We start from the raw sequence: 27,832 nt of genomic DNA, 5'->3' as shown, positions 1-27,832 counted from the left end.
ACAATATGTACTATATGACGGCGGTCACATGACCGACCGCAGCATCCCAACATCAGGGGTAAGTATAACTATAGTGGTAGAATATAAAAGATCAACAAATAGTCTCATCCAATGGGGAAGGTTAGGGTTATGGTCAGGCTGCGGGGGGTTATAATACTTACCTGGCAGGTGTCTGTATTCCGTGCGTCAGGATGCCGCTGTCAGTATTCTGACCGTCGGCATCCCGATACCGTCCCCTCTAAATCTTTCTACAAGCATACAACATAACTGCACTCTCATGTCACTTGTCCTATACATTTTCTCTTACTCATACCTGCAATTGGCTATAACAAACACTTTTGCACTATATCTAAGTATACCAAGTCATTCTTCCAGACGTACAGCCTTTCCTTATGCCTGTTCTACCGCTCTCTGTCACCCTGAGTGTGGAAGGAGGGTAAAGGGAAGAGGAATCGGATTCAGGGGCTTACCACCACAAGGCAGGGCACTGCCCTATCGGAACATGTACAGCAGTGAAGCATCATGGTGTACATTCTATAATGCAGCGCAGCAATGGTTATTTTTACACATTCACATACATAGTCCTACTTAGCTGCCGTTCTCTAGCAAGCAGACTGTTGTGCTATGAAACAATATTAGTAGAAGCCTTTGTGTCCTAATACACAGGACGAATAATAATCTCACTGTAGTAGACGAGAAACACACAGCAATAGATTACATTTACAGCCATAAATACTGCCTAGATTTTCCTAATGAAATAAAGTGCAGGAGTATATTTCCTTTTAATGTGTAGATCAGTCATGTCCAAACTGCGGCCCTCCAGCTGTTGAGAAACTACACATCCCAGCATGCCCTGACACAGCTTTAGCATTCTCTGACAGCAAAACTGTGTCAGGGCATGCTGGGATATGTAGTTTCACAACAGCTGGAGGGCCGCAGTTTGGACATGCCTGGTGTAGATGCACAGGAACTGACCTGAGATCACGGCCTCTACAGGATCTTATGCATTAATACATTGAGTGCTGTCCGGGCTCTCCACCTTCAATTATCTTTCTAGGTACTACAATAGATCTACTTGGTTACAGGTATTCAAAACCAGCAATAATCCACAGCTGTCTGATTATGTAGGTGTATGGGTAGAACAGTACAAAGTGTTTCATGAATTAAAGTACACTGGCGACGTAACTCCCCTCTCATCAATGGTCCAACTCAAAGAATGGAAGAAACCACTGCGGCTAAAAGCTGCTAGGTCACCTAATTACTCTCTCCTCCCATAACATAGAAAGGGACCTACTGTAAATCTAGGCTGCCACTGAGGGTCTGTCAGTCACATCACACTGTAGGCATTTATTAAGGGAGCTCTAGATGTAATAATTGCAAAACTCTGCAATGATGAGGACTTTATTCCAAGAATACAACAGTCAAAAATATAGACTTTCTGCAACTCTGTCTAGAAAACAAACGTTCACTAATTAAATGGTGGTTACACACAGTAACTATTACACAGAATTCTGAGAAGACATAGAATATGGCTATATTTTCTTTAAGGGAAAGAACAAAACATGTAAGTAACGGACTGTGGGGATAAGTGATCCTGGTCTTTATTTGTAGTAACGGATTTCATATGAGGACAGTTAATATAAACCTTTTATATAGTAAAAGTCACAGTTTTGCTGCTGAGATTTAGTGGCTGCATTGTTTTTTATAGTGGATTACACACCATAGTTCTAGGGATGTGGCTCTACCATGCACATGCATCAATTCAATGACTATTTCATTCATATTCCATAACTGACCTTTTATACACAAGGAGATCCTGAAATACAGACGCCACGTCAAGAGGCCATAACATGATACGTAGCACAGGTTGAAGGAACATCATAAACGTCCTGTATTATATACACAACAAACCCAATATGGATTAAATAGTTCTTTATTCCTCTCTGTGTTCCTCCACATTTAGGAAGGATACCAAGGGGGACAAACAGTACAGGATTAGGTCATCACTGTTTACAACATTTTTAACAATGGAATGAAGTGCAGGTGTATCAGTGTCCATGTATATTGCTAGTTGTGTATTTGTGTATTGAAGTTATTGTGGCGCATCTAGAATTTGGTTTTCTTTTTTTTGTCTTTTCGTCTTCTGAAAAAATAAAACAGTCCGCTGTCCAGCAGGGGTCTGCCTAATAAGAATGAGTCCTCTTTCCCTGGCAGCACCTTACTCCGCATGGACCTTTGCCTCTGCTCTCTGCAGGGACAACTCTGCAGCTAGGAAAGCTCCCTGGCCCAATGCAGTAGCATAGGTCCGACCATGTGGAACGGGGAAGGCATTTGGGGTAGAGTGGCTTGTTGATCTGTGATGGGGTATGGAATGGTAATCTGCCACGTTATCATATTGGGACAGTGCAGTTATGGAGCTATGCAGCTTTCCATGGATTGTTTGATAGGGATAGAAAATTGCAGGGTCTCTTTCCAAAGCCTCCGGGTTATGGCCTCGCAGGCTATGGCTCCTCTCTGGCTTAGGTGGAGCTGTAGCAGAAGAAAACTGAGCGGAGTCCTCTCTGTAACAGTCTCGATGTGAGCTGTCAGCCTGCCTGGCAAGTGACCGCTCTTTCTCCTCTGACAGTCTCGCTTCCTTGTGATTGAGCCTTATTGGTTCCTGTAGATTCACATTGTATTTATTGGATATGGGCTCAGTAGGCAGTGGCATGGATTTAGTGCTGTATTCTACAGGTGGAAATGGCGGACCATTTCTTCCATCAGAGGGCTGTCTGTGGCCTGTCTCCTGCGGAGGTGGAGGCCGATGCTCAGAAGTCAAGTCATGCTGTATTCTATTCCTACTTACCCCAGTCTGCTTTTGTGGTAGAGATGGCTTATCCTGATGGCCATTTCCGTACACTGGGGGAGGATGTGCTAGGCGTTCATCACCCTCTGTTCTTCCCGGATATCGCATATCTTTACTTTCAGCAACGCTTAAAAGACCAGGAGCCTTTCCTGGGTCCGACCGACTTCTTAGATGAATCACATCCAGCCCTGCTATATCCTCCACCAGTGATGGGGTAACATTATCGTACTGAGACATCACTGATCCTTTGGCTCTTTGCCGTGGCTTGTTCTCACGTCTTAGGGACTGCAGTCTGTACCGGTCCATATCCTCCATATCCCAGGAGATGTGTAGGGGCCGAGAATGTTCAGGTGGTAATGCAGGAGGGACATCCCGACTAATGAAATTGTGCTCGCGTAAATTACCTCTGGAACATGCAGCCAGTCCTTGCGGTCGATATGTGGACTTAGGCTGCAATCTTGTGGTATAAGAAGCAAAATCACGGCTCGGATAGAGGTGAAACTGACGCAGGCGTAAGGTGCTGTACGGATCCATATCATAGAAGGTGCCGTCTGAAGAATAATATGTGGTGCTCCCCGTGTAGGGACTGTAACGATAATGTACTCTCCCATTCTCAAAGTAAGGCTGTAGCTGTGTGACATGGTAATCGGATGAAGAATTGATTGTTGGACATGCTTTGTACTGGTACACAGGACGTGGGCAGTAAGCTGGCTCATCATCTGGAGGGACCTCTGTCCTGGAAATAGGGACTGCGCGCACTGGAGGTTGCATAGGCACATGCAGGGACTGCACCCGTCTTATGGTTGGATATGGTGGAGTTTCCTCTGAGTAATTCCGTAAACCTGGACTCATAGATGCCATATAATCAGGACGGCTCCTTGTCCTGGAGTGCTGCATTGCACAGTGTTTGGCCTGGTTTATATAGGTGCTATATAGTGTAGAGTTTGAGGAGGGTGTTTCACAGCGGGACGCATATGGTTGGGAAGCCATATGTAGTGGTGCAATGTCAGCTCTGTAAGACTTGGGAAGAACAGATGGTTTATGATGCACAAACGTGTCATTAATATTCTCTGGTTCCACCTGGGTAGGATATGGGTGTCTGTAACCAATGTCTGTGCTCTCAAGCTTACCAGTGGATGGATAGGGGTGTCTGTATGCATCTCCCATTTCAGGCTTATCTTCGGCCTTGGCCTGGGAAGGATAAGGATGTCTGTAGTTAGCACCTTGTTCCATCATATTCTCAGACTTAGTATGAGCGGAATAGTTGTGTCTCGGCAGTGCGTCTTCCAGGGATGATGGCAGCATCATTGTATTTAGAAAGGAGTGGTAATTGCTGGCTGTGATTGCATCGTTGTAAGTAGAGTGCAAGGCAGTGGCTAATCGGCTCTCCATAGTTCTGATTGGTGGGGCTGGTGGGCCGGCACTCTGTGTAGGATGTGAAGGAAAAGACTCCGACCTCTGGTGGAAATGTGACCTTGGACTGGGCTTATCCGAGGAAGATGGTGGCACAAAGGACTCCTTAGGAAAGCTGGAACCCGTTTCGCTGGGCCCAGGGGGCTGCATTTCCTCAGGTGAAAAAGATCCAGGGACCTAAGAGATAACACACAGTTGAATTATGAATTGCATTGGACTAACATCCATTCATAAAGAGAAACGAGAGAAAGACCCTAATCCAGTCTGCTGTATAAAATCTAATATAGTCTGTATTTATGTTACTACAAGAAAAAGAGATTCAATTGATCAGAAAGATTCCAAAGAGGAGACCAGGAACAAGTAACGTTTCTAAGATTTGCTGGATATAGGGTCATCTGGCAGCTTAGTGTTCAAGCCGCGGTCCCTCCTCACTGACCGCCATTACTGCAGACGGCTGTACACACAGGCCTATAGCAATCAACAGACCTACCCATGAGTACATTATCATGGAGCCGAGATCTTGACTATATGCTGCGATTAGTACCAGATTGCTGGTAAATGATCCTGCACTGATGTTAGGAACAAATAAAACATGTCAGCAATATCCCCATGATTACACATTATGCATCTTACCAACAATTCATGTTACAAACTCCCCAAGCCAAAGAGACTTTCCCGTTACTTATGCTGCCATTGCAAAACTCATTTATTACCATCATAGACTCCAATAAAAAGCAACTCACTAATAGGGTTCAAGTTCAGAACATGGGAGCCTCGGGTTAGCACAAGTAAACTGCTTCAGATCATCAGTAAACATGTTCAGAACATTAAAATGAGTACGCCCACCACAGCCTGGACATCAGTTACAGAAAACTTTGAGACCTTTGTGGGTTACAACAGGTAAATGACTGGAAATTGAAATGGTGACTGCCCCGTACCTGGGTTGAAGGGCTCAGTCCTGGAGTGACGGCTGAAGGGCTTTGTCCTGGCAGAGAGGTGAGACTCCTCACAGGGCTGTAGTGGATAGTGGTAACGGAGAAGGATGATGATGTGCTTGGCACAGTAGCTGGGGTGAGGATGAGACTGGTTTCCGGGGTGCTGGCTGGTGCCGGCGTTTGTGCAGGAGATACCGGTTGGGATGGGAGCTCCTGAGTTGGCTCTTCCTCTGGTGGTGGAGGCAGTGGTAACTCCATGAACTGGAAGTAGGAAGGTCTCCTTTGAGAGGAGGCTTGCTGTGCAGATTCAGCCAATGCCAATGCCAGCATACGGGCTGCATTTTTGGGAGGAGGTGGTGGAGGAATAAAGGAAACGCTGCTAACGGGAACGGGATCCATCGGAGGTTCTGCAAGAGGCGCTTCTGTTTAAACGAAGAAAAGTTAATTGTAGATATTTGAATATTTACTCTCTAACTAAAACAACACTGTGTATTCCATGCGGCCTGGTATAAAGGTATAGCTTTGTGTATGAATATCTACCCCAGTCTCATCATACCATACATTAGCACACATAACATTTTTTTGCCTTTGTGGGAGTCTGCACAACAATCTTCACAGAATAGAGAACACAAGTGTTAGCTTCCTCCTGGGACATTCACCATTTCCCAAGTACTAAGGACAGCAACCATAGCGCCATAGTCTGAAAGCAGAACCCAGTCACCCACAGTTCCAGGTACAAAACTCACATCTGCCATTGCTATGCTGGAGATTGAGGTTTCCATCCTCATTAAGGAGACTGGGAATCACGCCCCCATGCCACGACTGTGGAGCTCTGCAGTGGGGCAGTTTCTGCTCCTAGTGTATATGTACATACAGCCTTCAAAATGGAACAACATTTGTACAGGCACAGTGATCTGCGCTGTAAGAGGAAATGCCAGTCATGTTACTACGTGACGTCAGGTATCTCAGCAAGCCCTGGTCACTGGCTGGCGTAGGTGGCTCTGACTTCCCATACAGGGCACTACAATTACATCTGGACTGGCACTTATGTAATACTAACAACTATATTGTAAAGCAGTGGTTCTGAACTTCAGTCCTCACATTATCCCCAGCAGGTCATGTTTTCTGGATTTCTTTTGCCATGAAGAGGTGATTGCTGGTTCAGTAATTTTCCCACTGCTTCCACAGAACGAAATCCCCAAAACATGACCTGTTGGGACTACTTGTACTGTTGTAGTGGATCTGTTAGTAAGACCACCTATGTCTGTGGGATCCTTGTGCACAGCAGAACTAGATTTATACAATACAGATGAAAAAAATCTATTAGCTGTCACCTAATGTACATATCTGCAAAAGAAATTACAAATATATTCCTTGGATGGAGCTGCACCAATTTTTGTTGCAACCTAAAAATCAGCAGAATAATAATTAGAATGTCTTTAATGGGTCCTACACACTGGCAGATAAAACAGAACGATATGAACGTTCTCTTTCATAAATGAACGAGAACTCGTTCATATCGTTCTGTGTGTAGGCACCAACGTTTAGCGATGCGCGGCCCCGCGCTCGTTAATAGTTGGTGCCCCGTCGCTTATGGATGCAGGCCAATATGGACGAGATTGTCCATGTTAGCATGCACTGCTATGGAGCCGTGGGGGGGGGGGGGGGGGGGGGGGAAAGAGTGAAGAAACTTCACTCTCCCCGCCGCCGGGCTGCCGTATCCGCCGCTGCCGTATTTCTTCACTCCCCCCCCGTCACCCGGCTCCATAGCACTGCATGCTAATATGGACAATCTCGGTATGTGTGTAGGGCCCATAAGTGTTTTTTGTCTGTTATGCATTCTATAACAGTGTAACTGGACATTACTGACAAACTAGGACCAACATACAGCAATAACAGACTAGATATAACGAGGACATGGGGGGCAAGGTTAGGGCAACTCACTGTCTTATAGGGCCAGCAGAGGTAAGTCACAGGGAGGGGAGGCAGTTCGGCACTCGAGGAGTCTGTACACAAGGTAAGGGCGAGCGTACAGTATCAGAGCCGCTGAATGGGACTAGGAGACAAGGAGCATAGATAGTATGGATAGTGCTAAGGAACAAGAAGACCCTGCCTGCGAAACACTTGGCAAGTTCAGCTAACCGTACACATAAACTGACCATTGGCTGTACTGGACTGGCTAACCCTTCCTACTGCTATCACACGTGCAGTGTACTACTCATGAATGAACTAGCTCTGATACGTGCCTGCAAGCTTCATTGTGACGCTTCTTTATACAGCTATTGTATTCTTTTGCATGTTAACACTTCATATATTTTACATGTGTGAGAAACATTACATTGTATATTTTCCCATGTAGCAGTAGACCCTGGTCTCTGCTAACGAGCTATGTACAAAATGTGTATGAGGGCTCTCTGAGCATGATTATAAAATTGCATAAAAGTGGAGCAGCAGGTTTGGTCTGTGGATTACTACGTACCTGGAGGGGTAGGCAGGGTGAGGATGGATGTCTCGAATCCTGACATGTCAGCATCTTCCCTTTGAGATGATACAACAACATTGCTACTCGTTGGTTCCTGGTTGCAGTAGTCTGTGTAAGTCGGCTCAGTGTTACACAGAACATGGGATGTTCCTGGAGAAACCTTTCCTGGTGTGTCTTCCACCTCAAACCCAGCGCAGGCCCACTGAGAGGTGAGGAAAGTGTCTGTAGTCACTAGTGGCTCTATCAGAGTGGATACAGGCATCTGGAAAGGTCCTGTGTCTTCAGATTTGCATGTAGCGGCCTGAACAGTACCGAAGTCTCTAGAACCATTGTCCTTAAACCATACGAGAGACTGATTACTCCCAATGGACCCCTGCATACTTCCCATCATTTCTGATACCCGGCTAGGTAATGAGATGGTGACTGGATCTGAAATGGTTAATGGTGGAGATCTGACCGCTTTGCGTCCTACTTTTGGAGAAAATGCTTGCACGACTTTTTCAGCAAAGGATGGAGCCTTTGGAATCTTCTCTCCACTAGGGCTGCGGTTGGGGGTTAGGAATGGACTAGTATTCCGCTCTTGAAAAGGAGACATGGGCTCCGAGCTATTGCCGCTGATGGGGGTTTGGGGTCCAATTTGCACCCTCTCATTAAGCAGAGAGGTATCGATATGGAATATGTGGTTACTATTCAGACGTTCACTTTCAGGCTTGGGAGGACTGCACTGAAACGACATTGGGTCAAAATCTAGACTGGCCACGCCAATATCTGGTGGGCTCAGATCTTCCTCTTCCTGACATCGACCAGCCAGCATAGCGGGCACATGGATCAATCCCTCATCCCCATCGCTGTCTTGATCATGGGGTAGATTATCATAAGAGTTGTAGCGGTTGCAGCCTTCCAGTAAGTCCCCATTGTAAGAAGCAGAAAGGGCATCACTACTAGAGCGTGGACGCCGTGGTCGGAAGAGCTTGGACTCCCCTGTAAGATAAAAAGTATACTTTTTGTGAGACAGCCCAACTGACACAGGAAAACCGGTTCTGCACGGCATTTTCCCACAAGTTCCTTACACCAAGCAGCAAGAATGGTGGTGGAACTTGGGATTGCAGGACGTGGACGCCGGACAATCACCGAGTTCAACATGAACTTTTCTTTATACCAGAGTAATATATGGGGGGAAACCTGACAACTGAAGATTGCCGAAATTGGGTTATGCTAAATAATTGGTTGGAATAGAAGTAATCAACCTCTCTAAGATACTTAAACAGGACCGCATGAGAGCCGTCCACATAACCAAATGGCCTCACATATCAATTTCCTACAGCAGTGTTGTAAGGCGGAGTGGGACAAAATCCAGAATACTATCCTATGACACTACTGCTACAGACTACTCACACATGGGACTTGGTGGCTTGTCCTGATTTGGACATACATATGAAAGCAGGAACACTTGCTCTCTGTATATCTGTGGTGTTGCAATTCACTGCTGAGACTAAAAAGATGTAGAATTATGGCTGAATCATTTTTCCAGTCTATATATTTAAACAAAGTATTTACTCCAAAAACCTGCTCTTTCTGTCCCTCAAAAAAGACACAGAGTAGTTCCAATGTAAAGCTGGTGAATCTGCCCCCTCAGCCCACCCGATAGATGTGTATGGGAGAATCTATTAGGACTACGTTTGTATGTGACGACCACTGGCAGATCAGTAGTGCAGTACAATTTCCCACCAATTCAGTCATTATATAATATCTCAAGTGTAAAGAATAGTTTTCATGAAAGCAATTCAGTAAAGGCCTCCTCACAGCGTAACGGTGCGCTTACATTCTGACTAAGCAGTTGCTGGTGCGCAGGTTACAACAGACACCTCCTCCGGCCTTATTAGAATGGTAATGGTCGTTTGTTCTGAGTGTAGGATTCTTACTTTTTTCCACTTGAGAGATTATATAATCAGCGATTACATCCTCAGGGGTATATTCAATTCTTGTCTGATCCTTTTCGACGGAAAGGATCCGACAGGTCAGTATTCATTGCCTCGGCCAACAGGTTTTGGCCGTTCCAACAATGGCAACCCGACTTTTTTTAAAAATCAGATTGACATTGTCGGAAACGGGGCTAAAACCTGCCGAGTTTGGCCACGCTTCCGACAAGACACGTGGATTCCGACAATACATGTGTTTTCCGACAAGTCGGGAATTCCCAACTTGACATAAAAAAAGAGCAAGCATTGAATAGGTCGTAACCCTTCCGACCTAAAACAGTTGGAAACTGCCGACTTCCCGACAGGAATTGACTATACCCCTCAGTGTTCATCCTCTTATGGAGTTAAACCTCCTTCTCTGAATCCTGATGCAATAATCATACATACCGTCCGCTGCATGCAGAGAACTCAGCGACTCCTCACTTTTAGCAGAGCGCATGGTTCCTGTATCTCCCCTTCCACCTGCAAACAAGGCAAACATCCACCGCTTATTCCCGATCCATAGTGATATACAATTCCCACTGCGTCTATAATATCCCCCTGACTCAATGGTCAAGTCCTCACCTGCTAAAGCCATGGCCTTCATCTCTGATGGCTCACTTGGATTACGTGTAAGCTTCCTCTTGGAGATGGAGGAAGAGGAGGATGACTTTCCCAGGTTAAAGAAGGAGCGCCAACTTCCAACAGGAGACTTCTTCATTTTGGGGGGTGGTCTTTTCCTAAAAGAATAAAACCAAAGTAATGGTCAGGAAGGAACGGTGCCAGTGAGGGTTTGGTAAATTATAATTATATCCTTTTCTCCAAGCCAGCATGATCTATACAGTTTCTTAGCCCCATGCACACATTTACTGCTAAGTGTTTCTTATTGCTTCAGCTGTAAAGCCCGGATACAAACTGAAAACACTGTGCGTGAAATAATCTGTCTTTGGCACTGACAATTTCTAGCTGTATCTAGAAAACAGTGAAACAAATATATAAAAAAACCTCTTCTGCAACGATATAGAAGTTTGTGTTACTTATTTTCTTTCACCACCAGGAGGCGCACAATTTCACGTTTACATGAGTAAAAGGCGGCTGTATTGTGTCCTTACCTCTCGGATGGAAAGTCAATGACTGTGTGAAATTTGCCTTGGAGAGCAGCTGGTCCTTCTCCCACCTCTATATATTTGCTGTCTGCCACCACCGGGGAATTTATTTGTGCCTGTGTCCTTGCTTGGGCCTCCTCAAGGCTGAGAAGCTTTGTGGAAGGTGAAGACACCAGAAGAGACTTGGGCCGAGACAGAGATGCGTGGCCTAATGATGGAAGACAACGTTAGTGAAACAGACGCCCTGCACAATGTGACCTCACTCCAGCTAATGCCCTGCAGTGTCAGTTTCTGGAGCCTGCAGAAGACAGATAGAAAGATCCCTCTTCTGTGATAATGCCTTTGTAGGCTTAAAGCAGTTTTCACCAGCTGAAGCTGGTGTAAACTGAAGGGGACAAACACTGATAAGTTTTTGGGAATTTGGTACATAGGAGTCAGATCAAAGTCCCTATTGATAGTAACGGGGAATTTAATCTGCAGCACTAAAAAACAAAACACCTGCATTAGGCTATTAGCACATAGCAACAATTCGTAAACTATGCAGAACCTGTACTTTCTACATCATTTACAAAAATAAATAAAACACCCCCCATGATAAATAGGCGCCTATGTTCCAGATCTGCTGGTAGGCCTGCTTCTCCGTCCGTTATGTGCTCGACCTACCTGCACCATCGCGTATCACAGCGCTCAGCTTGGGGCTGAACAGCACTTCCACGTGGTTAAGGATAAACTCCACCACCACAGACTGAATCCGCACCTCCATGAAGGCCGCCGTGCCACTAAAACACGCCGACTCAATCTGTTTTGATCTAAAAGGAATAAAGATTGCGAAAGGATTAAGATGAAAATCTAAACACCAAGGGGGTATTCTCTAAAAATGGTGGGAATAAATGCACCCCAATTTGCAGAGAATAGCCCCCATATGGCTTAGATAAGGAGAAGGCGGACAGTTTAAGATTATAAAAACGTTTTAATTCATTATGGATAAATATTATCTCAAGAATTAATTTGCAGCCACTTCTTTAATCTGTTTATGCTGCAAATGTAATGACCAGTTGAAGCTTTTAACTAGCTATTCGTCAGTGATACTTTTTAATGTCTATTTTATTTAGTTTTTTCCTGAATTAGAACCCCCTCTTTATTTCACAACAGGAACATATAGTATATTTCTGTACTTGCAATGCAGTTTTTGCGTGATCTGTAAGAACATTCTGCCGTCTCGTCACACAGACAAAAGAAACCAACAGCATCGAAACGAAGATTTAATTGTTGTATAGTTTGGCTGGAAGGAAATCCGCTTTGGGGCTACTTTCCGGCAGTAATTGCATTCATTCCTTCTGACAACCACATTTAAAAAAACTTCAGCTGAATGTACCAGATGTTTATTATTGTGAATCCACTGCTCACGCCAAACTGCTAATCACTATCAGAAGCAAAAACCACGTGGTTTCACTGGTGTAATGATCGCGGATACGGCGTAGAAATGCCGCTGTTATGCTTGGAAACGGTCTCTTTAAACCAGTTTCCATATTTTACTGAATCAGGACTTTTCAGAGCTGTTTCTATGAGGTGTTAGAGAAAAGGAAAATGGAAAATCTTAGTTGAGAGTGGTGGAGAATCCTAAGGCATCCTGCCATGTACCATACCGGGAAGCAATGGTCCCATACCGGAGCAGGTTGGGGGCCCAGACAATAGCCAAGTTCTTGGTGTGCATGTTGGTGATCGAGCAGTAGGTTGCCAGGCGGGATAGGTGCCGCATAAGGAACTCCAGCGTCCTGCAGATGAGAAAGTATAATTAGTATAATCACATAAAATAATACAGCAGTGATACTAATATACGTATACAAAGTGCTTAATCATTTCATCATTTATAGCTTCTTAGTGACTTCCTTCATTAGGATAAATTAAGACAATAACACGCTAATTGTAGATTATTAGGCCATGTGATGTCATACCACTGCACATTTATAGTTTCAGAACATTGAAGACTTATAATTTACATGATCCCATAAATAAACTGTGTCAACAAGGTGTCCAAGGTAAGTATGCAACTATGTATGTAACTTCTGAGAGAACGCTGTGAATATATAATTATGTCTGACTAATTGGGAGATAATTATAAATCCTTGACCTACAGTATGCACAGCGCTCATGATAAGAGGGTTATTAGGCTGATTACCAATGTTTTACAGGTCTAATCAGAAACCAGCAACCGTGGTTAGTGCGAGCGCTGTACTCATCAGATCACAGGTTTTTCCCAGGGAACACATGCTGCATCATGAACACACATTACTAGAAAAAGTCCCTCATACAATTTGACTATATGTCCCTCTATGTAATCGTGACACTGAGGCCTATTCAGCAAGAAAGTTGATCATTATCGGCACGGAATTTTTTTTTATCCTGCTATTCAGCATAAAACTTCACGGGAACAGCGGATGCGTTAACAATTGTTCCTGCGAAGTTTCTAGAAGGCTTTGTTTTTCAGAAATTCCGAAAACAAAACGTTCTGTTTTTGTTCTGCGCATGCTCAGTCATGCTTTTACTCAGCAATGCGAATAGTCTCCTATTCGCATCGTTAAGTCTGCACTGTAACAAGCGGCAACTGACAGCCTAATTGCTGCTCGTCATACTATCCTGCAGGGACTGATGGGGAAAAAAATCCCTCTGTCCCTGCATTTTTGGTCAAAATTACTAACACAGGGGCAGATTTATTAAGCCTGGAGAAGTGATAAAGTGGAAGGTGATAAAGGACCAGCCAGTCAGCTCCTAACTGTCATTTTTCAAACCCAGCCTGTGACATGGCAGTTAGTTATTTATTTTATTTATTACCAGTTATTTATATAGCGCACACATATTCCGCAGCGCTTTACAGAGAATATTTGGCCATTCACATCAGTCCCTGCCCCAGTGGAGCTTACAATCTATATTCCCTATCACATGTACACACAGACACATTCATGTTAGGTTAATTGGATCCCAACAAAATTAACCCTATCAGTATATTTTTGGATTGTGGGAGGAAACCAGAGAACCCGGAGGAAACCCACGCAAGTACGGGGAGAATATACAAACTCCACACAGTTAGGGCCATGGTGGGAATCGAACCCATGACCTCAGTGCTGTGAGGCAGTAATGCTAACCATTACACCATCCGTACTGCCCAGGGCAGTTAGAATCTGATTGGCTGGTCCTTTATCACCTTCCACTTTATCACTTCACCGTGCTTAATAAATCTGCCCCACTATTCTGAAATGGCGTTATATAAAGTAAAGATTTTTTGGGAGGTTTCACGTGTTTATGCTTTCTGAATAGCACAAAACATTAAACCACAGTAGATATCAATGGAGTGATCCCTAGTGTGCGATATTCAGGGAGATGGGTATGAACGGAGACGAGAACTGTTCTCTTCTCCATTAACCCTTTGCTGAATAGCGGGGATTCGAATAAATGCGGAAACACTTGTTTCTGTATTTTTATCAATAAGAAAAACGTCCTGAATAGGCCCCACTGTCCCACAGTCACCCAGTGATGAGACACTGCTGTCAGTGGTGACTGAGTGGGGGAGGCGTACACTACACACCAGGTAATAACTGCTGCCATTTCTTGCACACTCTGCAGTCACAACATCCTCCGTCGTCGTATACAGTGGGAATTGCTGGACATGTTTCTTCATGAATGCCCCCTCCTACGCATTCCTTCCTGCTGTGGGGGCGGGTGCAGGGCGAGGGGCTATAGTGAATGATGTAGTGTATGGCACATCTCGCACTAATCTACACTTTGTATGAATGCTGCATGTAACAAGGTGATTTGTAATGAAAGTGTGAATAAAATGCTCATGTGCCAGGTCTCCTGTGTTTACAGCTCAGTTATAGGGGGTATGAGAGGCTCACTGACCGGTAATGTGGTGGCGGAAGCTGCTGAATAACATCGTGGATTTTCACCAGTCGCTCTTCATCTGTGGCAGCAGAGACCGCATCCTGTCATGTAAGACACATCATAGGTGAAAGAAAGATGACAACTAGGAGCCTTATGCAGCTGTTACAGGCATCATTCCGGGTGTGGATTAACCATATGCTTGACAGGGTAAAAAGGGCGACAGTTTTCTTTTGTTTTTTGGGGGGTGTTATTTTGTATGATTAACTATATGACCCAAATTATTAGAAACACGTCCCCTCGCTCCACTCACCACAAGGTTACTAAAGGCAATAGCTCGTGACATGGATAGTAAATCCGAAACATCCAAAAAAAGCGTCAACCATGTGTTGTGGACCTAATGTACCCGTCTACCTTTGACATGTCGACCATATGGTGTCAACCTATTGACTGTAGCCCTTTTCACTGCCTATCTATCATCCACCCATCATTTCCCCCTTCATTCGCATGCCATTTGCTTACACCAGTGGGCAGGATCTTCTCTCTCTCTCTCTATATATATATATATATAAACCCCCCCTCCCTATGTACTAACACATTGCATTTGCTGTGTGAAATGTGCTCCTTCCATCAAAGACTCACAAGCACCACTGTGCAGTGAACGTCAGGCTAAACATTACCACGACAGGGCGCGCAGTGAGAACAATATTCCAGTATGCGATATACACAGGGTCATGTTGGGAACATTCAGATAAATGGTACTTCTACCAATTTTTTCATTGCTTGCTTTTGTTTAACAAAACTGTATAGTTGCTGCCCGCTGTGTGTACCGTCCAGCCGATATTTATTCCACATCAAATACTGCCACTGTCGGTGGCTGCACGTATAGTAGACTGAAATGTGCGGGGATGCCATACGTAAGGTAGGGTGACAGATGTCTCGCCCTGACTCTCTGGGCAGGGACTATGCCCTGATCTGCTGTACTCAGTACAAGGAATAAGGGGAGACACTCACAGAGAATTTCTCGTACAGCTGGTAAGTCAGGAGAGGATTCGGGAGCTCTCGGAAGTAGAGTTTGCAGAGGGAGCCAACGCAGTGAATATCCTGAATGTACACATCTTTAGTCAGGTCTGGAATCTGCTCAGAGTCAAACTCATGTCTAAAGGAGAAGACAAACAGCAGATGGACGTGTAATTAATGTACAAAGAGAAAACATGGACTCACCGAAAATTTGTAAGCAAAGCACAATGCACAGTAATAAAAATAAGATTTTACTCACCGGTAAATCTATTTCTCGTAGTCCGTAGTGGATGCTGGGACTCCGTAAGGACCATGGGGAATAGCGGCTCCGCAGGATACTGGGCACAACTAAAGAAAGCTTTAGGACTACCTGGTGTGCACTGGCTCCTCCCTCTATGATCCTCCTCCAGACCTCAGTTAGGATACTGTGCCCGGAAGAGCTGACACAATAAGGAAGGATTTTGAATCCCGGGTAAGACTCCTACCAGCCACGCCAATCACACCGTATAACTCGTGATACTATACCCAGTTAACAGTATGAAATATAACTGAGCCTCTCAACGGATAGCTCAACAATAACCCTTTAGTTAACTATAACTATATACAAGTATTGCAGACAATCCGCACTTGGGATGGGCGCCCAGCATCCACTACGGACTACGAGAAATAGATTTACCGGTGAGTAAAATCTTATTTTCTCTGACGTCCTAAGTGGATGCTGGGACTCCGTAAGGACCATGGGGATTATACCAAAGCTCCCAAACGGGTGGGAGAGTGCGGATGACTCTGCAGCACCGAATGAGCAAACTCTAGGTCCTCCTCAGCCAGGGTATCAAACTTGTAAAATTTAGCAAATGTGTTTGACCCCGACCAAGTAGCTGCTCGGCAAAGTTGTAAAGCCGAGACCCCTCGGGCAGCCGCCCAAGAAGAGCCCATTTTCCTCGTGGAATGGGCTTTCACTGATCTAGGATGCGGCAGTCCAGCCGCAGAATGTGCAAGCTGAATCGTACTACAAATCCAGCGAGCAATAGTCTGCTTTGAAGCAGGAGCACCCAGCTTGTTGGGTGCATACATGATAAATAGCGAGTCAGTTTTCCTGACACTAGCTGTCCTGGAAACATAAATTTTCAGGGCCCTGACTACGTCCAACAACTTGGAATCCTCCAAGTCCTTAGTAGCCGCAGGCACTACAATAGGTTGGTTCAAATAAAAAGCTGATACCACCTTAGGGAGAAACTGGAGACGAGTCCTCAATTCTGCCCACATTCCATATGGAAAATCAGATAAGGGCTTTTTTATATGACAAAGCCGCCAATTCTGACACACGCCTGGCCGAAGCCAAGGCCAACAGCATGACCACTTTCCACGTGAGATATTTCAAATCCACGGTTTTTAGTGGCTCAAACCAAAGTAACTTTAGGAAATCCAACACCACGTTGTGATCCCAAGGTGCCACTGGAGGCACAAAAGGGGGCTGAATATGCAGCACTCCCTTAACAAATGTCTGAACATCAGACAGTGAAGCCAGTTCTTTCTGGAAGAAAATCGACAGAGCCGAAATCTGGACCTTAATGGAACCTAATTTTAGGCCCATAGTCACTGGGCTGAGGGAGATAGTCCCGCCCCTTTTTCGGCGGACTTCTCCCGCTTTTTTGTAGGTATATCTGGCAGGGGATTTTACACATATATAGTCTCTATGACTATATTATGTGTAGTTTTGCCAGCCAAGGTACTTAATATTGCAGTACCTGACTGTAGGAAGTGCAGAAAACGGCCCAACTGAAATTCCTCCGTTGGGCCTTCCTGGCCTCACACCACGCAACATATTTTCGCCATATGCGGTGATAATGGTTTGCGGTCACTTCTTTCCTAGCTTTAATCAGCGTAGGGATGACTTCCTCCGGAATGCCCTTTTCCTTCAGGATCCGGCGTTCAACCGCCATGCCGTCAAACGCAGCCGCGGTAAGTCTTGGAACAGACAGGGCCCCTGCTGCAGCAGGTCCTGTCTGAGCGGCAGAGGCCATGGGTCCTCTGAGATCATTTTTTGAAGTTCTGGGTACCAAGCTCTTCTTGGCCAATCCGGAACTACGAGTATAGTTCTCACTCCTCTCCTTCTTATTATTCTCAGTACCTTGGGTATGAGAGGCAGAGGAGGGAACACATACACCGACTGGTACCCCACGGTGTTACCAGAGCGTCCACAGCTATCGCCTGAGGGTCCCTTGACCTGGCGCAATATCTTTTTAGCCTATTGTTGAGGCGGGACGCCATCATGTCCACCTGTGGCCTTTCCCAATGGTGTACAATCATTTGGAAGACTTCTGGATGAAGTCCCCACTCTTCCGGGTGGAGGTCGTGCCTGCTGAGAAAGTCTGCTTCCCAGTTGTCCACTCCGGGAATGAACACTGCTGACAGTGCTAACACATGATTTTCCGCCCATCGGAAAATCCTTGTGGCTTCTGCCATCGCCATCCTGCTTCTTGTGCTGCCCTGTTGGTTTACATGGGCGACCGCCGTGATGTTGTCTGACTGGATCAGCACCGGCTGGTGTTGAAGCAGGGGTCTAGCCTGACTTAGGGCATTGTGAATGGCCCTTAGTTCCAGAATATTTATGTGTAGGGAAGTCTCCTGACTCGACCATAGTCCTTGGAAGTTTCTTCCCTGTGTGACTGCCCCCCAGCCTCGAAGGCTGGCATCCGTGGTCACCAGGACCCAGTCCTGTATGCCGAATCTGCGGCCCTCTAGAAGATGAGCACTCTGCAGCCACCACAACAGCGACACCCTGGCCCTTGGAGACAGGGTTATCAGCCGATGCATCTGAAGATGCGACCCGGACCACTTGTCCAACAGATCCCACTGGAAGATCCTTGCATGGAACCTGCCGAATGGAATTTCTTCGTAAGAAGCTACCTTCTTTCCCAGGACTCGCGTGCATTGATGCACCGACACCTGTATTTGTTTTAGGAGGTCTCTGACTAGAGATGACAACTCCTTGGCCTTCTCCTCCGGGAGAAACACTTTTTCCTGTTCTGTGTCCAGAACCATACCCAGGAACAGTAGACGCGTCGTAGGAACCAGCTGCGACTTTGGAATATTCAGAATCCAGCCGTGATGTTGTAGCACTTCACGAGATAGTGCTACTCCGACCAACAACTGCTCCCTGGACCTCGCCTTTATAAGGAGATCGTCCAAGTACGGGATAATTATAACTCCCTTTTTTCGAAGGAGTATCATCATTTCGGCCATTACCTTGGTAAATACCCTCGGTGCCGGGGACAGACCAACGGCAACGTCTGGAATTGGTAATGACAGTCCTGTACCACAATTTTGAGGTACTCCTGGTGAGGAGGGTATCCAGTGATACCATGTAATTCCCTTCGTCCAGGCTTGCAATAACCGCCCTGAGCGATTCCATTTTGAACTTGAACCTTCGTATATAAGTGTTCAAGGATTTCAATTTTAGAATGTGTCTCACCGAACCGTCTGGTTTCGGTACCACAACCATTGTGGCATAGTAACCCCGGCCTTGTTGAAGGAGGGGTACCTTGATTATCACCTGCTGGAGTACAGCTTGTGAATTGCCGCCAGTACTACCTCCCCTCGAGGGCAGTAGGCAAGGCTGATTTGAGGTAACGGCGAGGGGGAGTCGCCTCGAACTCCAGCTTGTATCCCAGTGATACTACTTGCAGAACCCAGGGATCCACCTGTGAGCGAGCCCACTGGTCGCTGAAGTTCCCGAGACGCGCCCCCACCGCACCTGGCTCGACCTGTGGAGCCCCTTATGCGGTGGACTCAGAGGAAGCGGGGGAAGATTTTTGAGCCTGGGAACTGGCTGTCTGGTACAGCTTTTTCCCTCTTCCCTGGTCTCTGTGCAGAAAGGAAGCGCCTTTGACCCGCTTGCTTTTCTGAAGCCGAAAGGACTGTACCTGATAATACGGTGCTTTCTTAGGCTGTGAGGAAACCTGAGGTAAAAATGTTTCTTTCCCAGCTGTTGCTGTGGATACGAGGTCCCAGAGACCATCCCCAAACAATTCCTAACCCTTATAAGGCAGAATCTTCATGTGCCTTCTAAAGTCAGCATCGCCTGTCCACTGCCGGGTCCCTAATACCCTCCTGGCAGAATGGACATTGCATTAATTCTGGATGCCAGCCGACAAATATCCCTCTGTGCATCCCTCATATATAAGACGACGTCTTTAATATGCTCTATGTTAGCAAAATAGTATCCCTGTCCTGACAGGGTTATAGACCACGCTGTAGCAGCACTATCCATGCTGAGGCAATTGCAGGTCTCAATATAGTACCTGAGTGTGTATATACAGACTTCAGGATAGCCTCCTGCTTTTTATCAGCAGGCTCCTTCAAAGTGGCCGTATCCTAAGACGGCAGTGCCACCTTTTATGACAAACGTGTGAGCGCCTTATCCACCCTAGGGGATATCTCCCAACGTGACCTATCCTCTGGCGGGAAAAGGTACGCCATCAGTAACTTTTTAGAAATTACCAGTTTCTTATTGGGGGAACCCACGCTGCTTCACACACTTCATTCACTCATCTGATGGGGGAACAAAACACTGGCTGCTTTTTCTCCCCAAACATAAAACCCCTTTTTTTGTGGTACTTGGGTTAATGTCAGAAATGTGTAACACATTTTTCATTGCCGAGATCATGCAACGGATGTACCTAGTGGATTGTGTATATGTCTCAACCTCGTCGACACTGGAGTCAGACTCCGTGTCGACATCTGTGTCTGCCATCTGAGGTAGCGGGCGTTTTTGAGCCCCTGATGGCCTTTGAGACGCCTGGGCAGGCGCGGGCTGAGAAGCCGGCTGTCCCACAGCTGTTACGTCATCCAGCCTTTTATGTGAGGAGTTGACACTGTCGGTTAATACCTTCCACCTATCCATCCACTCAGGTGTCGGCCCCACAGGGGGTGACATCACATTTTTCGGCATCTGCTCCGCCTCCACATAAGCCTCCTCATCAAACATGTCGACACAGCCGTACCGACACACCACACACACACACACACAGGGAATGCTCTGACTGAGGACAGGACCCCACAAAGCCCTTTGGGGAGACAGAGAGAGAGTATGCCAGCACACACCAGAGCGCTATATATACACAGGGATTAACACTGTAACTGAGTGATTTTCCCAATAGCTGCTTGTATACACAATATTGCGCCTAAATTTAGTGGCCCCCCTCTCTTTTTTACCCTATGTAGTCTGGAAACTGCAGGGGAGAGCCTGGGAGCGATCCTTCCAGCGGAGCTGTGAGGGAAAATGGCGCCAGTGTGCTGAGGGAGATAGTCCCGCCCCTTTTTCGGCGGACTTCTCCCGCTTTTTTGTAGGTATATCTGGCAGGGGATTTTACACATATATAGTCTCTATGACTATATTATGTGTAGTTTTGCCAGCCAAGGTACTTAATATTGCAGCCCAGGGCGCCCCCCCCCCCCAGCGCCCTGCACCCATCAGTGACCGGAGTGTGAGGTGTGCATGGGAAGCAATGGCGCACAGCTGCAGTGCTGTGCGCTACCTTGGTGAAGACCGAAGTCTTCTGCCGCCGATTTCCAGGACCGTCTTCTTGCTACTGGCTCTGTAAGGGGGACGGCGGCGCGGCTCCGGGACCGGACGATCGAGGTCGGGCCCTGTGTTCGATCCCTCTGGAGCTAATGGTGTCCAGTAGCCTAAGAAGCCCAAGCTAGCTGCAAGCAGGTAGGTTCGCTTCTTCTCCCCTTAGGCCCTCGTAGCAGTGAGTCTGTTGCCAGCAGATCTCACTGAAAATAAAAAACCTAAATTAAACTTTCTTTTTCTAGGAGCTCAGGAGAGCCCCTAGTGTGCATCCAGCTCAGCCGGGCACAAGATTCTAACTGAGGTCTGGAGGAGGGTCATAGAGGGAGGAGCCAGTGCACACCAGGTAGTCCTAAAGCTTTCTTTAGTTGTGCCCAGTCTCCTGCGGAGCCGCTATTCCCCATGGTCCTTACGGAGTCCCAGCATCCACTTAGGACGTCAGAGAAAGTAACAATGCAGTGTATTGTGTACAGTAATAATACAATGTGATGTCCAGTGGTAACGCAGTGTGGTTTATGCGGTAGTAATGCAGTGTGGCAGTAATGTAGTGTGCCATGTACTATGCCTAGTAGTAATGCAGTGTGTGGTGTAGTATGCCCAGTAATAACGCAGTGTGTGGTGTAGTATGCCCAGTAATAACGCAGTGCAGTGTATATAGTAGTAATGTAGTGTGCCATGTACTATGCCTAGTAGTAATGCAGTGTGTGGTGTAGTATGCCCAGTAATAACGCAGTGTGTGGTGTAGTATGCCCAGTAATAACGCAGTGCAGTGTATACAGTAGTAATGTAGTGTGCCATGTACTATGCCTAGTAGTAATGCAGTGTGTGGTGTAGTATGCCCAGTAATAACGCAGTGTGTGGTGTAGTATGCCCAGTAATAACGCAGTGCAGTGTATACAGTAGTACTGTAGTGTGCCGTGTACTATGCCTAGTAGTAATGCAGTGTGGGAGCAATGTAGTGTGTGGTGTAGTATGCCCAGTAATAACGCAGTGTGTGGTGTAATATGCCCAGTAATAACGCAGTGTGTGGTGTAATATGCCTAGTAATAACGCAGTGCAGTGTATGCGGTAGTAATGTAGTGTGCCGTGTACTATGCCCAGTAGTAATGCAGTGTGGCAGTAATGTAGTGTGCCATGTACTATGCCTAGTAGTAATGCAGTGTGGGAGCAATGTAGTGTGTGGTGTAGTATGCCCAGTAATAACGCAGTGTGTGGTGTAATATGCCTAGTAATAACGCAGTGCAGTGTATGCGGTAGTAATGTAGTGTGCGGTGTACTATACCCAGTAGTAATGCAATGTGGTGTATGCGGTAGTAATGACGCAGTGTGGTTTATGTGGTAGTAATGTATTGTGCGGTCCAGTATGCCCACTAATAATGCAGTGTGGTGTATGCTGTGTGCCCAGTAATAATGCAGTGTGGGGTGTAGTATGCCGTGTACCCAGTAATAATGCAGTGTGGGGTGAAGTATGCCCAGTAATAATGCAGTGTGGTGCATGTGGTAGTAATGTAGTGTGCAATGTACTATGCCCAGTACTAACGCAATTTGATGTATCAGGTAATGCTGTGTGGTGTATGCGGTAGATGTATCAGGTAATAACGCAGAGTAATGTGTCCCGTTATAAAGCAGTGTACAGTGCCCAGTAATAACACAATGTGATGTAACCGGTAGTAATGCAGTGTGGTGTAAGCGGTAGATGTATCCGGTAATAATGCAGAGAAATGTGTCCTGTTATAAAGCAGTGTGCCCAGTAATAACACAATGTGATGTAACCGGTAGTAATGCAGTGTGGTGTATGCGGTAGATGTATCCGGTAATAATGCAGAGAAATGTGTCCTGTTATAAAGCAGTGTGCCCAGTAATAACACAATGTGATGTAACCGGTAGTAATGCAGTGTGGTGTAAGCGGTAGATGTATCCGGTAATAATGCAGAGTAATGTGCCCTGTTATAAAGCAGTGTACCCAGTAATAACACAATGTGATGTAACCGGTAGATGTATCCGGTAATAATGCAGAGTAATGTGCCCCGTTATAAAGCAGTGTACCCAGTAATAACACAATGTGATGGAACCGGTAGATGTATCCGGTAATAATGCAGAGTAATGTGCCCCGTTATAAAGCAGTGTGCCCAGTAATAACACAATGTGATGTAACCGGTAGTAATGCAGTGTGGTGTATGCGGTAGATGTATCCGGTAATAATGCAGAGTAATGTGCCCCGTTATAAAGCAGTGTACAGTGCCCAGTAATAACACAATGTGATGTAACCAGTAGTAATGCAGTGTGGTGTAAGCGGTAGATGTATCCGGTAATAATGCAGAGTAATGTGTCCTGTTATAAAGCAGTGTGCCCAGTAATAACACAATGTGATGTAACCGGTAGTAATGCAGTGTGGTGTATGCGGTAGATGTATCCGGTAATAATGCAGAGAAATGTGTCCTGTTATAAAGCAGTGTGCCCAGTAATAACACAATGTGATGTAACCGGTAGTAATGCAGTGTGGTGTAAGCGGTAGATGTATCCGGTAATAATGCAGAGTAATGTGCCCTGTTATAAAGCAGTGTACCCAGTAATAACACAATGTGATGTAACCGGTAGATGTATCCGGTAATAATGCAGAGTAATGTGCCCCGTTATAAAGCAGTGTACCCAGTAATAACACAATGTGATGGAACCGGTAGATGTATCCGGTAATAATGCAGAGTAATGTGCCCCGTTATAAAGCAGTGTGCCCAGTAATAACACAATGTGATGTAACCGGTAGTAATGCAGTGTGGTGTATGCGGTAGATGTATCCGGTAATAATGCAGAGTAATGTGCCCCGTTATAAAGCAGTGTACCCAGTAATAACACAATGTGATGTAACCGGTAGTAATGCAGTGTGGTGTATGCGGTAGATGTATCCGGTAATAATGCAGAGTAATGTGCCCTGTTATAAAGCAGTGTACCCAGTAATAACACAATGTGATGTAACCGGTAGATGTATCCGGTAATAATGCAGAGTAATGTGCCCCGTTATAAAGCAGTGCACCCAGTAATAACACAATGTGATGTAACCGGTAGATGTATCCGGTAATAACGCAGAGTAATGTGTCCCGTTATAAAGCAGTGTACCCAGTAATAACACAATGTGATGGAACCGGTAGATGTATCCGGTAATAATGCAGAGTAATGTGCCCCGTTATAAAGCAGTGTGCCCAGTAATAACACAATGTGATGTAACCGGTAGTAATGCAGTGTGGTGTAAGTGGTAGATGTATCCGGTAATAATGCAGAGTAATGTACCCCGTTATAAAGCAGTGTACCCAGTAATAACACAATGTGATGTAACCGGTAGATATATCCGGTAATAATGCAGAGTAATGTGCCCCGTTATAAAGCAGTGTACAGTGCCCAGTAATAACACAACGTGATGTAACCGGTAGTAATGCAGTGTGGTGTAAGTGGTAGATGTATCCGGTAATAATGCAGAGTAATGTGTCCCATTATAAAGCAGTGTACCCAGTAATTACACAATGTGATGTAACCGGTAGATGTATCCGGTAATAATGCAGAGTAATGTGCCCCGTTATAAAGCAGTGTACCCAGTAATAACACAATGTGATGGAACCGGTAGATGTATCCGGTAATAATGCAGAGTAATGTGCCCCGTTATAAAGCAGTGTATCCAGTAATAACACAATGTGATGTAACCGGTAGATGTATCCGGTAATAATGCAGAGTAATGTGCCCCGTTATAAAGCAGTGTACCCAGTAATAACACAATGTGATGTAACCGGTAGTAATGCAGTGTGGTGTATGCAGTAGATGTATCCGGTAATAATGCAGAGTAATGTGCCCTGTTATAAAGCAGTGTACCCAGTAATAACACAATGTGATGGAACCGGTAGATGTATCCGGTAATAATGCAGAGTAATGTGCACCGTTATAAAGCAGTGTGCCCAGTAATAACACAATGTGATGTAACCGGTAGTAATGCAGTGTGGTGTAAGCGGTAGATGTATCCGGTAATAATGCAGAGTAATGTACCCCGTTATAAAGCAGTGTACCCAGTAATAACACAATGTGATGTAACCGGTAGATATATCCGGTAATAATGCAGAGTAATGTGCCCCGTTATAAAGCAGTGTACCCAGTAATAACACAATGTGATGTAACCGGTAGATGTATCCGGTAATAACGCAGAGTAATGTGTCCCGTTATAAAGCAGTGTACCCAGTAATAACACAATGTGATGTAACCGGTAGATGTATCCGGTAATAATGCAGAGTAATGTGCCCCGTTATAAAGCAGTGTACCCAGTAATAACACAATGTGATGTAACCGGTAGATGTATCCGGTAATAATGCAGAGTAATGTGCCCCGTTATAAAGCAGTGTACCCAGTAATAACACAATGTGATGTAACCGGTAGTAATGCAGTGTGGTGTATGCAGTAGATGTATCCGGTAATAATGCAGAGTAATGTGCCCTGTTATAAAGCAGTGTACCCAGTAATAACACAATGTGATGTAACCGGTAGATGTATCCGGTAATAATGCAGAGTAATGTGTCCCGTTATAAAGCAGTGTACAGTGCCCAGTAATAACACAATGTGATGTAACCGGTAGTAATGCAGTGTGGTGTATGTGGTAGATGTATCAGGTAATAACGCAGAGTAATGTGTCCCGTTATAAAGCAGTGTACAGTGCCCAGTAATAACACAATGTGATGTAACCGGTAGATGTATCCGGTAATAATGCAGAGTAATGTGCCCCGTTATAAAGCAGTGTACCCAGTAATAACACAATGTGATGGAACCGGTAGATGTATCAGGTAATAATGCAGAGTAATGTGTCCCGCTATAAAGCAGTGTACAGTGCCCAGTAATAACACAATGTGATGTAACCGGTAGTAATACAGTGTGGTGTATGCAGTAGATGTATCCGGTAGTAATGTGGAGTAATGCGTCCCGTTATAAAGCAGTGTACAGTGCCCAGTAATAACACAATGTGATGTAACCGGTAGTAATGCAGTGTGGTGTATGCAGTAGATGTATCCGGTAGTAATGTAGAGTAATGTGTCCCGTTATAAAGCAGTGTACAGTGCCCAGTAATAACACAATGTGATGTAACCGGTAGTAATGCAGTGTGGTGTATGTGGTAGATGTATCAGGTAATAACGCAGAGTAATGTGTCCCGTTATAAAGCAGTGTACAGTGCCCAGTAATAACACAATGTGATGTAACCGGTAGTAATGCAGTGTGGTGTATCCGGTAATAATGCAGAGTAATGTGCCCCGTTATAAAGCAGTGTACAGTGCCCAGTAATAACACAATGTGATGTAACCGGTAGTAATGCAGTGTGGTGTATCCGGTAATAATGCAGAGTAATGTGCCCCGTTATAAAGCAGTGTACAGTGCCCAGTAATAACACAATGTGATGTAACCGGTAGTAATGCAGTGTGGTGTATGCAGTAGATGTATCCGGTAATAATGCAGAGTAATGTGCCCCGTTATAAAGCAGTGTGCCCAGTAATAACACAATGTGATGTAACCGGTAGATGTATCCGGTAATAACGCAGAGTAATGTGCCCTGTTATAAAGCAGTGTACCCAGTAATAACACAATGTGATGGAACCGGTAGATGTATCCGGTAATAATGCAGAGTAATGTGCCCCGTTATAAAGCAGTGTGCCCAGTAATAACACAATGTGATGTAACCGGTAGTAATGCAGTGTGGTGTATGCGGTAGATGTATCAGGTAATAACGCAGAGTAATGTGTCCCGTTATAAAGCAGTGTACAGTGCCCAGTAATAACACAATGTGATGTAACCGGTAGTAATGCAGTGTGGTGTATGTGGTAGATGTATCCGGTAATAACGCAGAGTAATGTGTCCCGTTATAAAGCAGTGTACAGTGCCCAGTAATAACACAATGTGATGTAACCGGTAGTAATACAGTGTGGTGTATGCAGTAGATGTATCCGGTAGTAATGTGGAGTAATGCGTCCCGTTATAAAGCAGTGTACAGTGCCCAGTAATAACACAATGTGATGTAACCGGTAGTAATGCAGTGTGGTGTATGCAGTAGATGTATCCGGTAGTAATGTAGAGTAATGTGTCCCGTTATAAAGCAGTGTACAGTGCCCAGTAATAACACAATGTGATGTAACCGGTAGTAATGCAGTGTGGTGTATGTGGTAGATGTATCAGGTAATAACGCAGAGTAATGTGTCCCGTTATAAAGCAGTGTACAGTGCCCAGTAATAACACAATGTGATGTAACCGGTAGTAATACAGTGTGGTGTATGTGGTAGATGTATCCGGTAATAACGCAGAGTAATGTGTCCCGTTATAAAGCAGTGTACCCAGTAATAACACAATGTGATGTAACCGGTAGATGTATCCGGTAATAATGCAGAGTAATGTGCCCCGTTATAAAGCAGTGTACAGTGCCCAGTAATAACACAATGTGATGTAACCGGTAGTAATGCAGTGTGGTGTATGCGGTAATAATGCAGAGTAATGTGCCCTGTTATAAAGCAGTGTACAGTACCCAGTAATAACACAATGTGATGTAACCGGTAGATGTATCAGGTAATAATGCAGAGTAATGTGCCCCGTTATAAAGCAGTGTACCCAG

At 45.3% G+C, this 27,832-nt stretch overlaps 1 protein-coding gene across 4 annotated transcripts in view; it reads right to left on the bottom strand.

The window, feature by feature from the left end:
- Window positions 1-1,385: 1,385 nt before the first annotated feature.
- The window catches only part of ARHGAP32 (Rho GTPase activating protein 32), a 423,313-nt gene continuing 396,866 nt past the window's right edge, over window positions 1,386-27,832 (bottom strand). For all 4 annotated transcript variants that reach the window (XM_063943652.1, XM_063943650.1, XM_063943651.1 and 1 more), the window contains 10 exons: window positions 15,630-15,774; window positions 14,637-14,719; window positions 12,407-12,514; window positions 11,403-11,548; window positions 10,746-10,947; window positions 10,219-10,373; window positions 10,042-10,116; window positions 7,673-8,656; window positions 5,197-5,615; window positions 1,386-4,435 (listed from right to left, as the gene is read on the bottom strand). In XM_063943652.1, the coding sequence (XP_063799722.1) occupies window positions 2,219-4,435; window positions 5,197-5,615; window positions 7,673-8,656; window positions 10,042-10,116; window positions 10,219-10,373; window positions 10,746-10,947; window positions 11,403-11,548; window positions 12,407-12,514; window positions 14,637-14,719; window positions 15,630-15,774 (4,534 nt within the window). In that variant the 3' untranslated portion in view covers window positions 1,386-2,218. The remainder of the gene's footprint in view (window positions 4,436-5,196; window positions 5,616-7,672; window positions 8,657-10,041; window positions 10,117-10,218; window positions 10,374-10,745; window positions 10,948-11,402; window positions 11,549-12,406; window positions 12,515-14,636; window positions 14,720-15,629; window positions 15,775-27,832) is intronic.

Source organism: Pseudophryne corroboree, chromosome 10, assembly GCF_028390025.1.
Source record: "Pseudophryne corroboree isolate aPseCor3 chromosome 10, aPseCor3.hap2, whole genome shotgun sequence".
Classification (NCBI taxonomy): domain Eukaryota; kingdom Metazoa; phylum Chordata; class Amphibia; order Anura; family Myobatrachidae; genus Pseudophryne; species Pseudophryne corroboree.
Note: the sequence above shows the minus strand (reverse complement) of the source record. Positions and strands in the feature narration are given on the sequence as shown.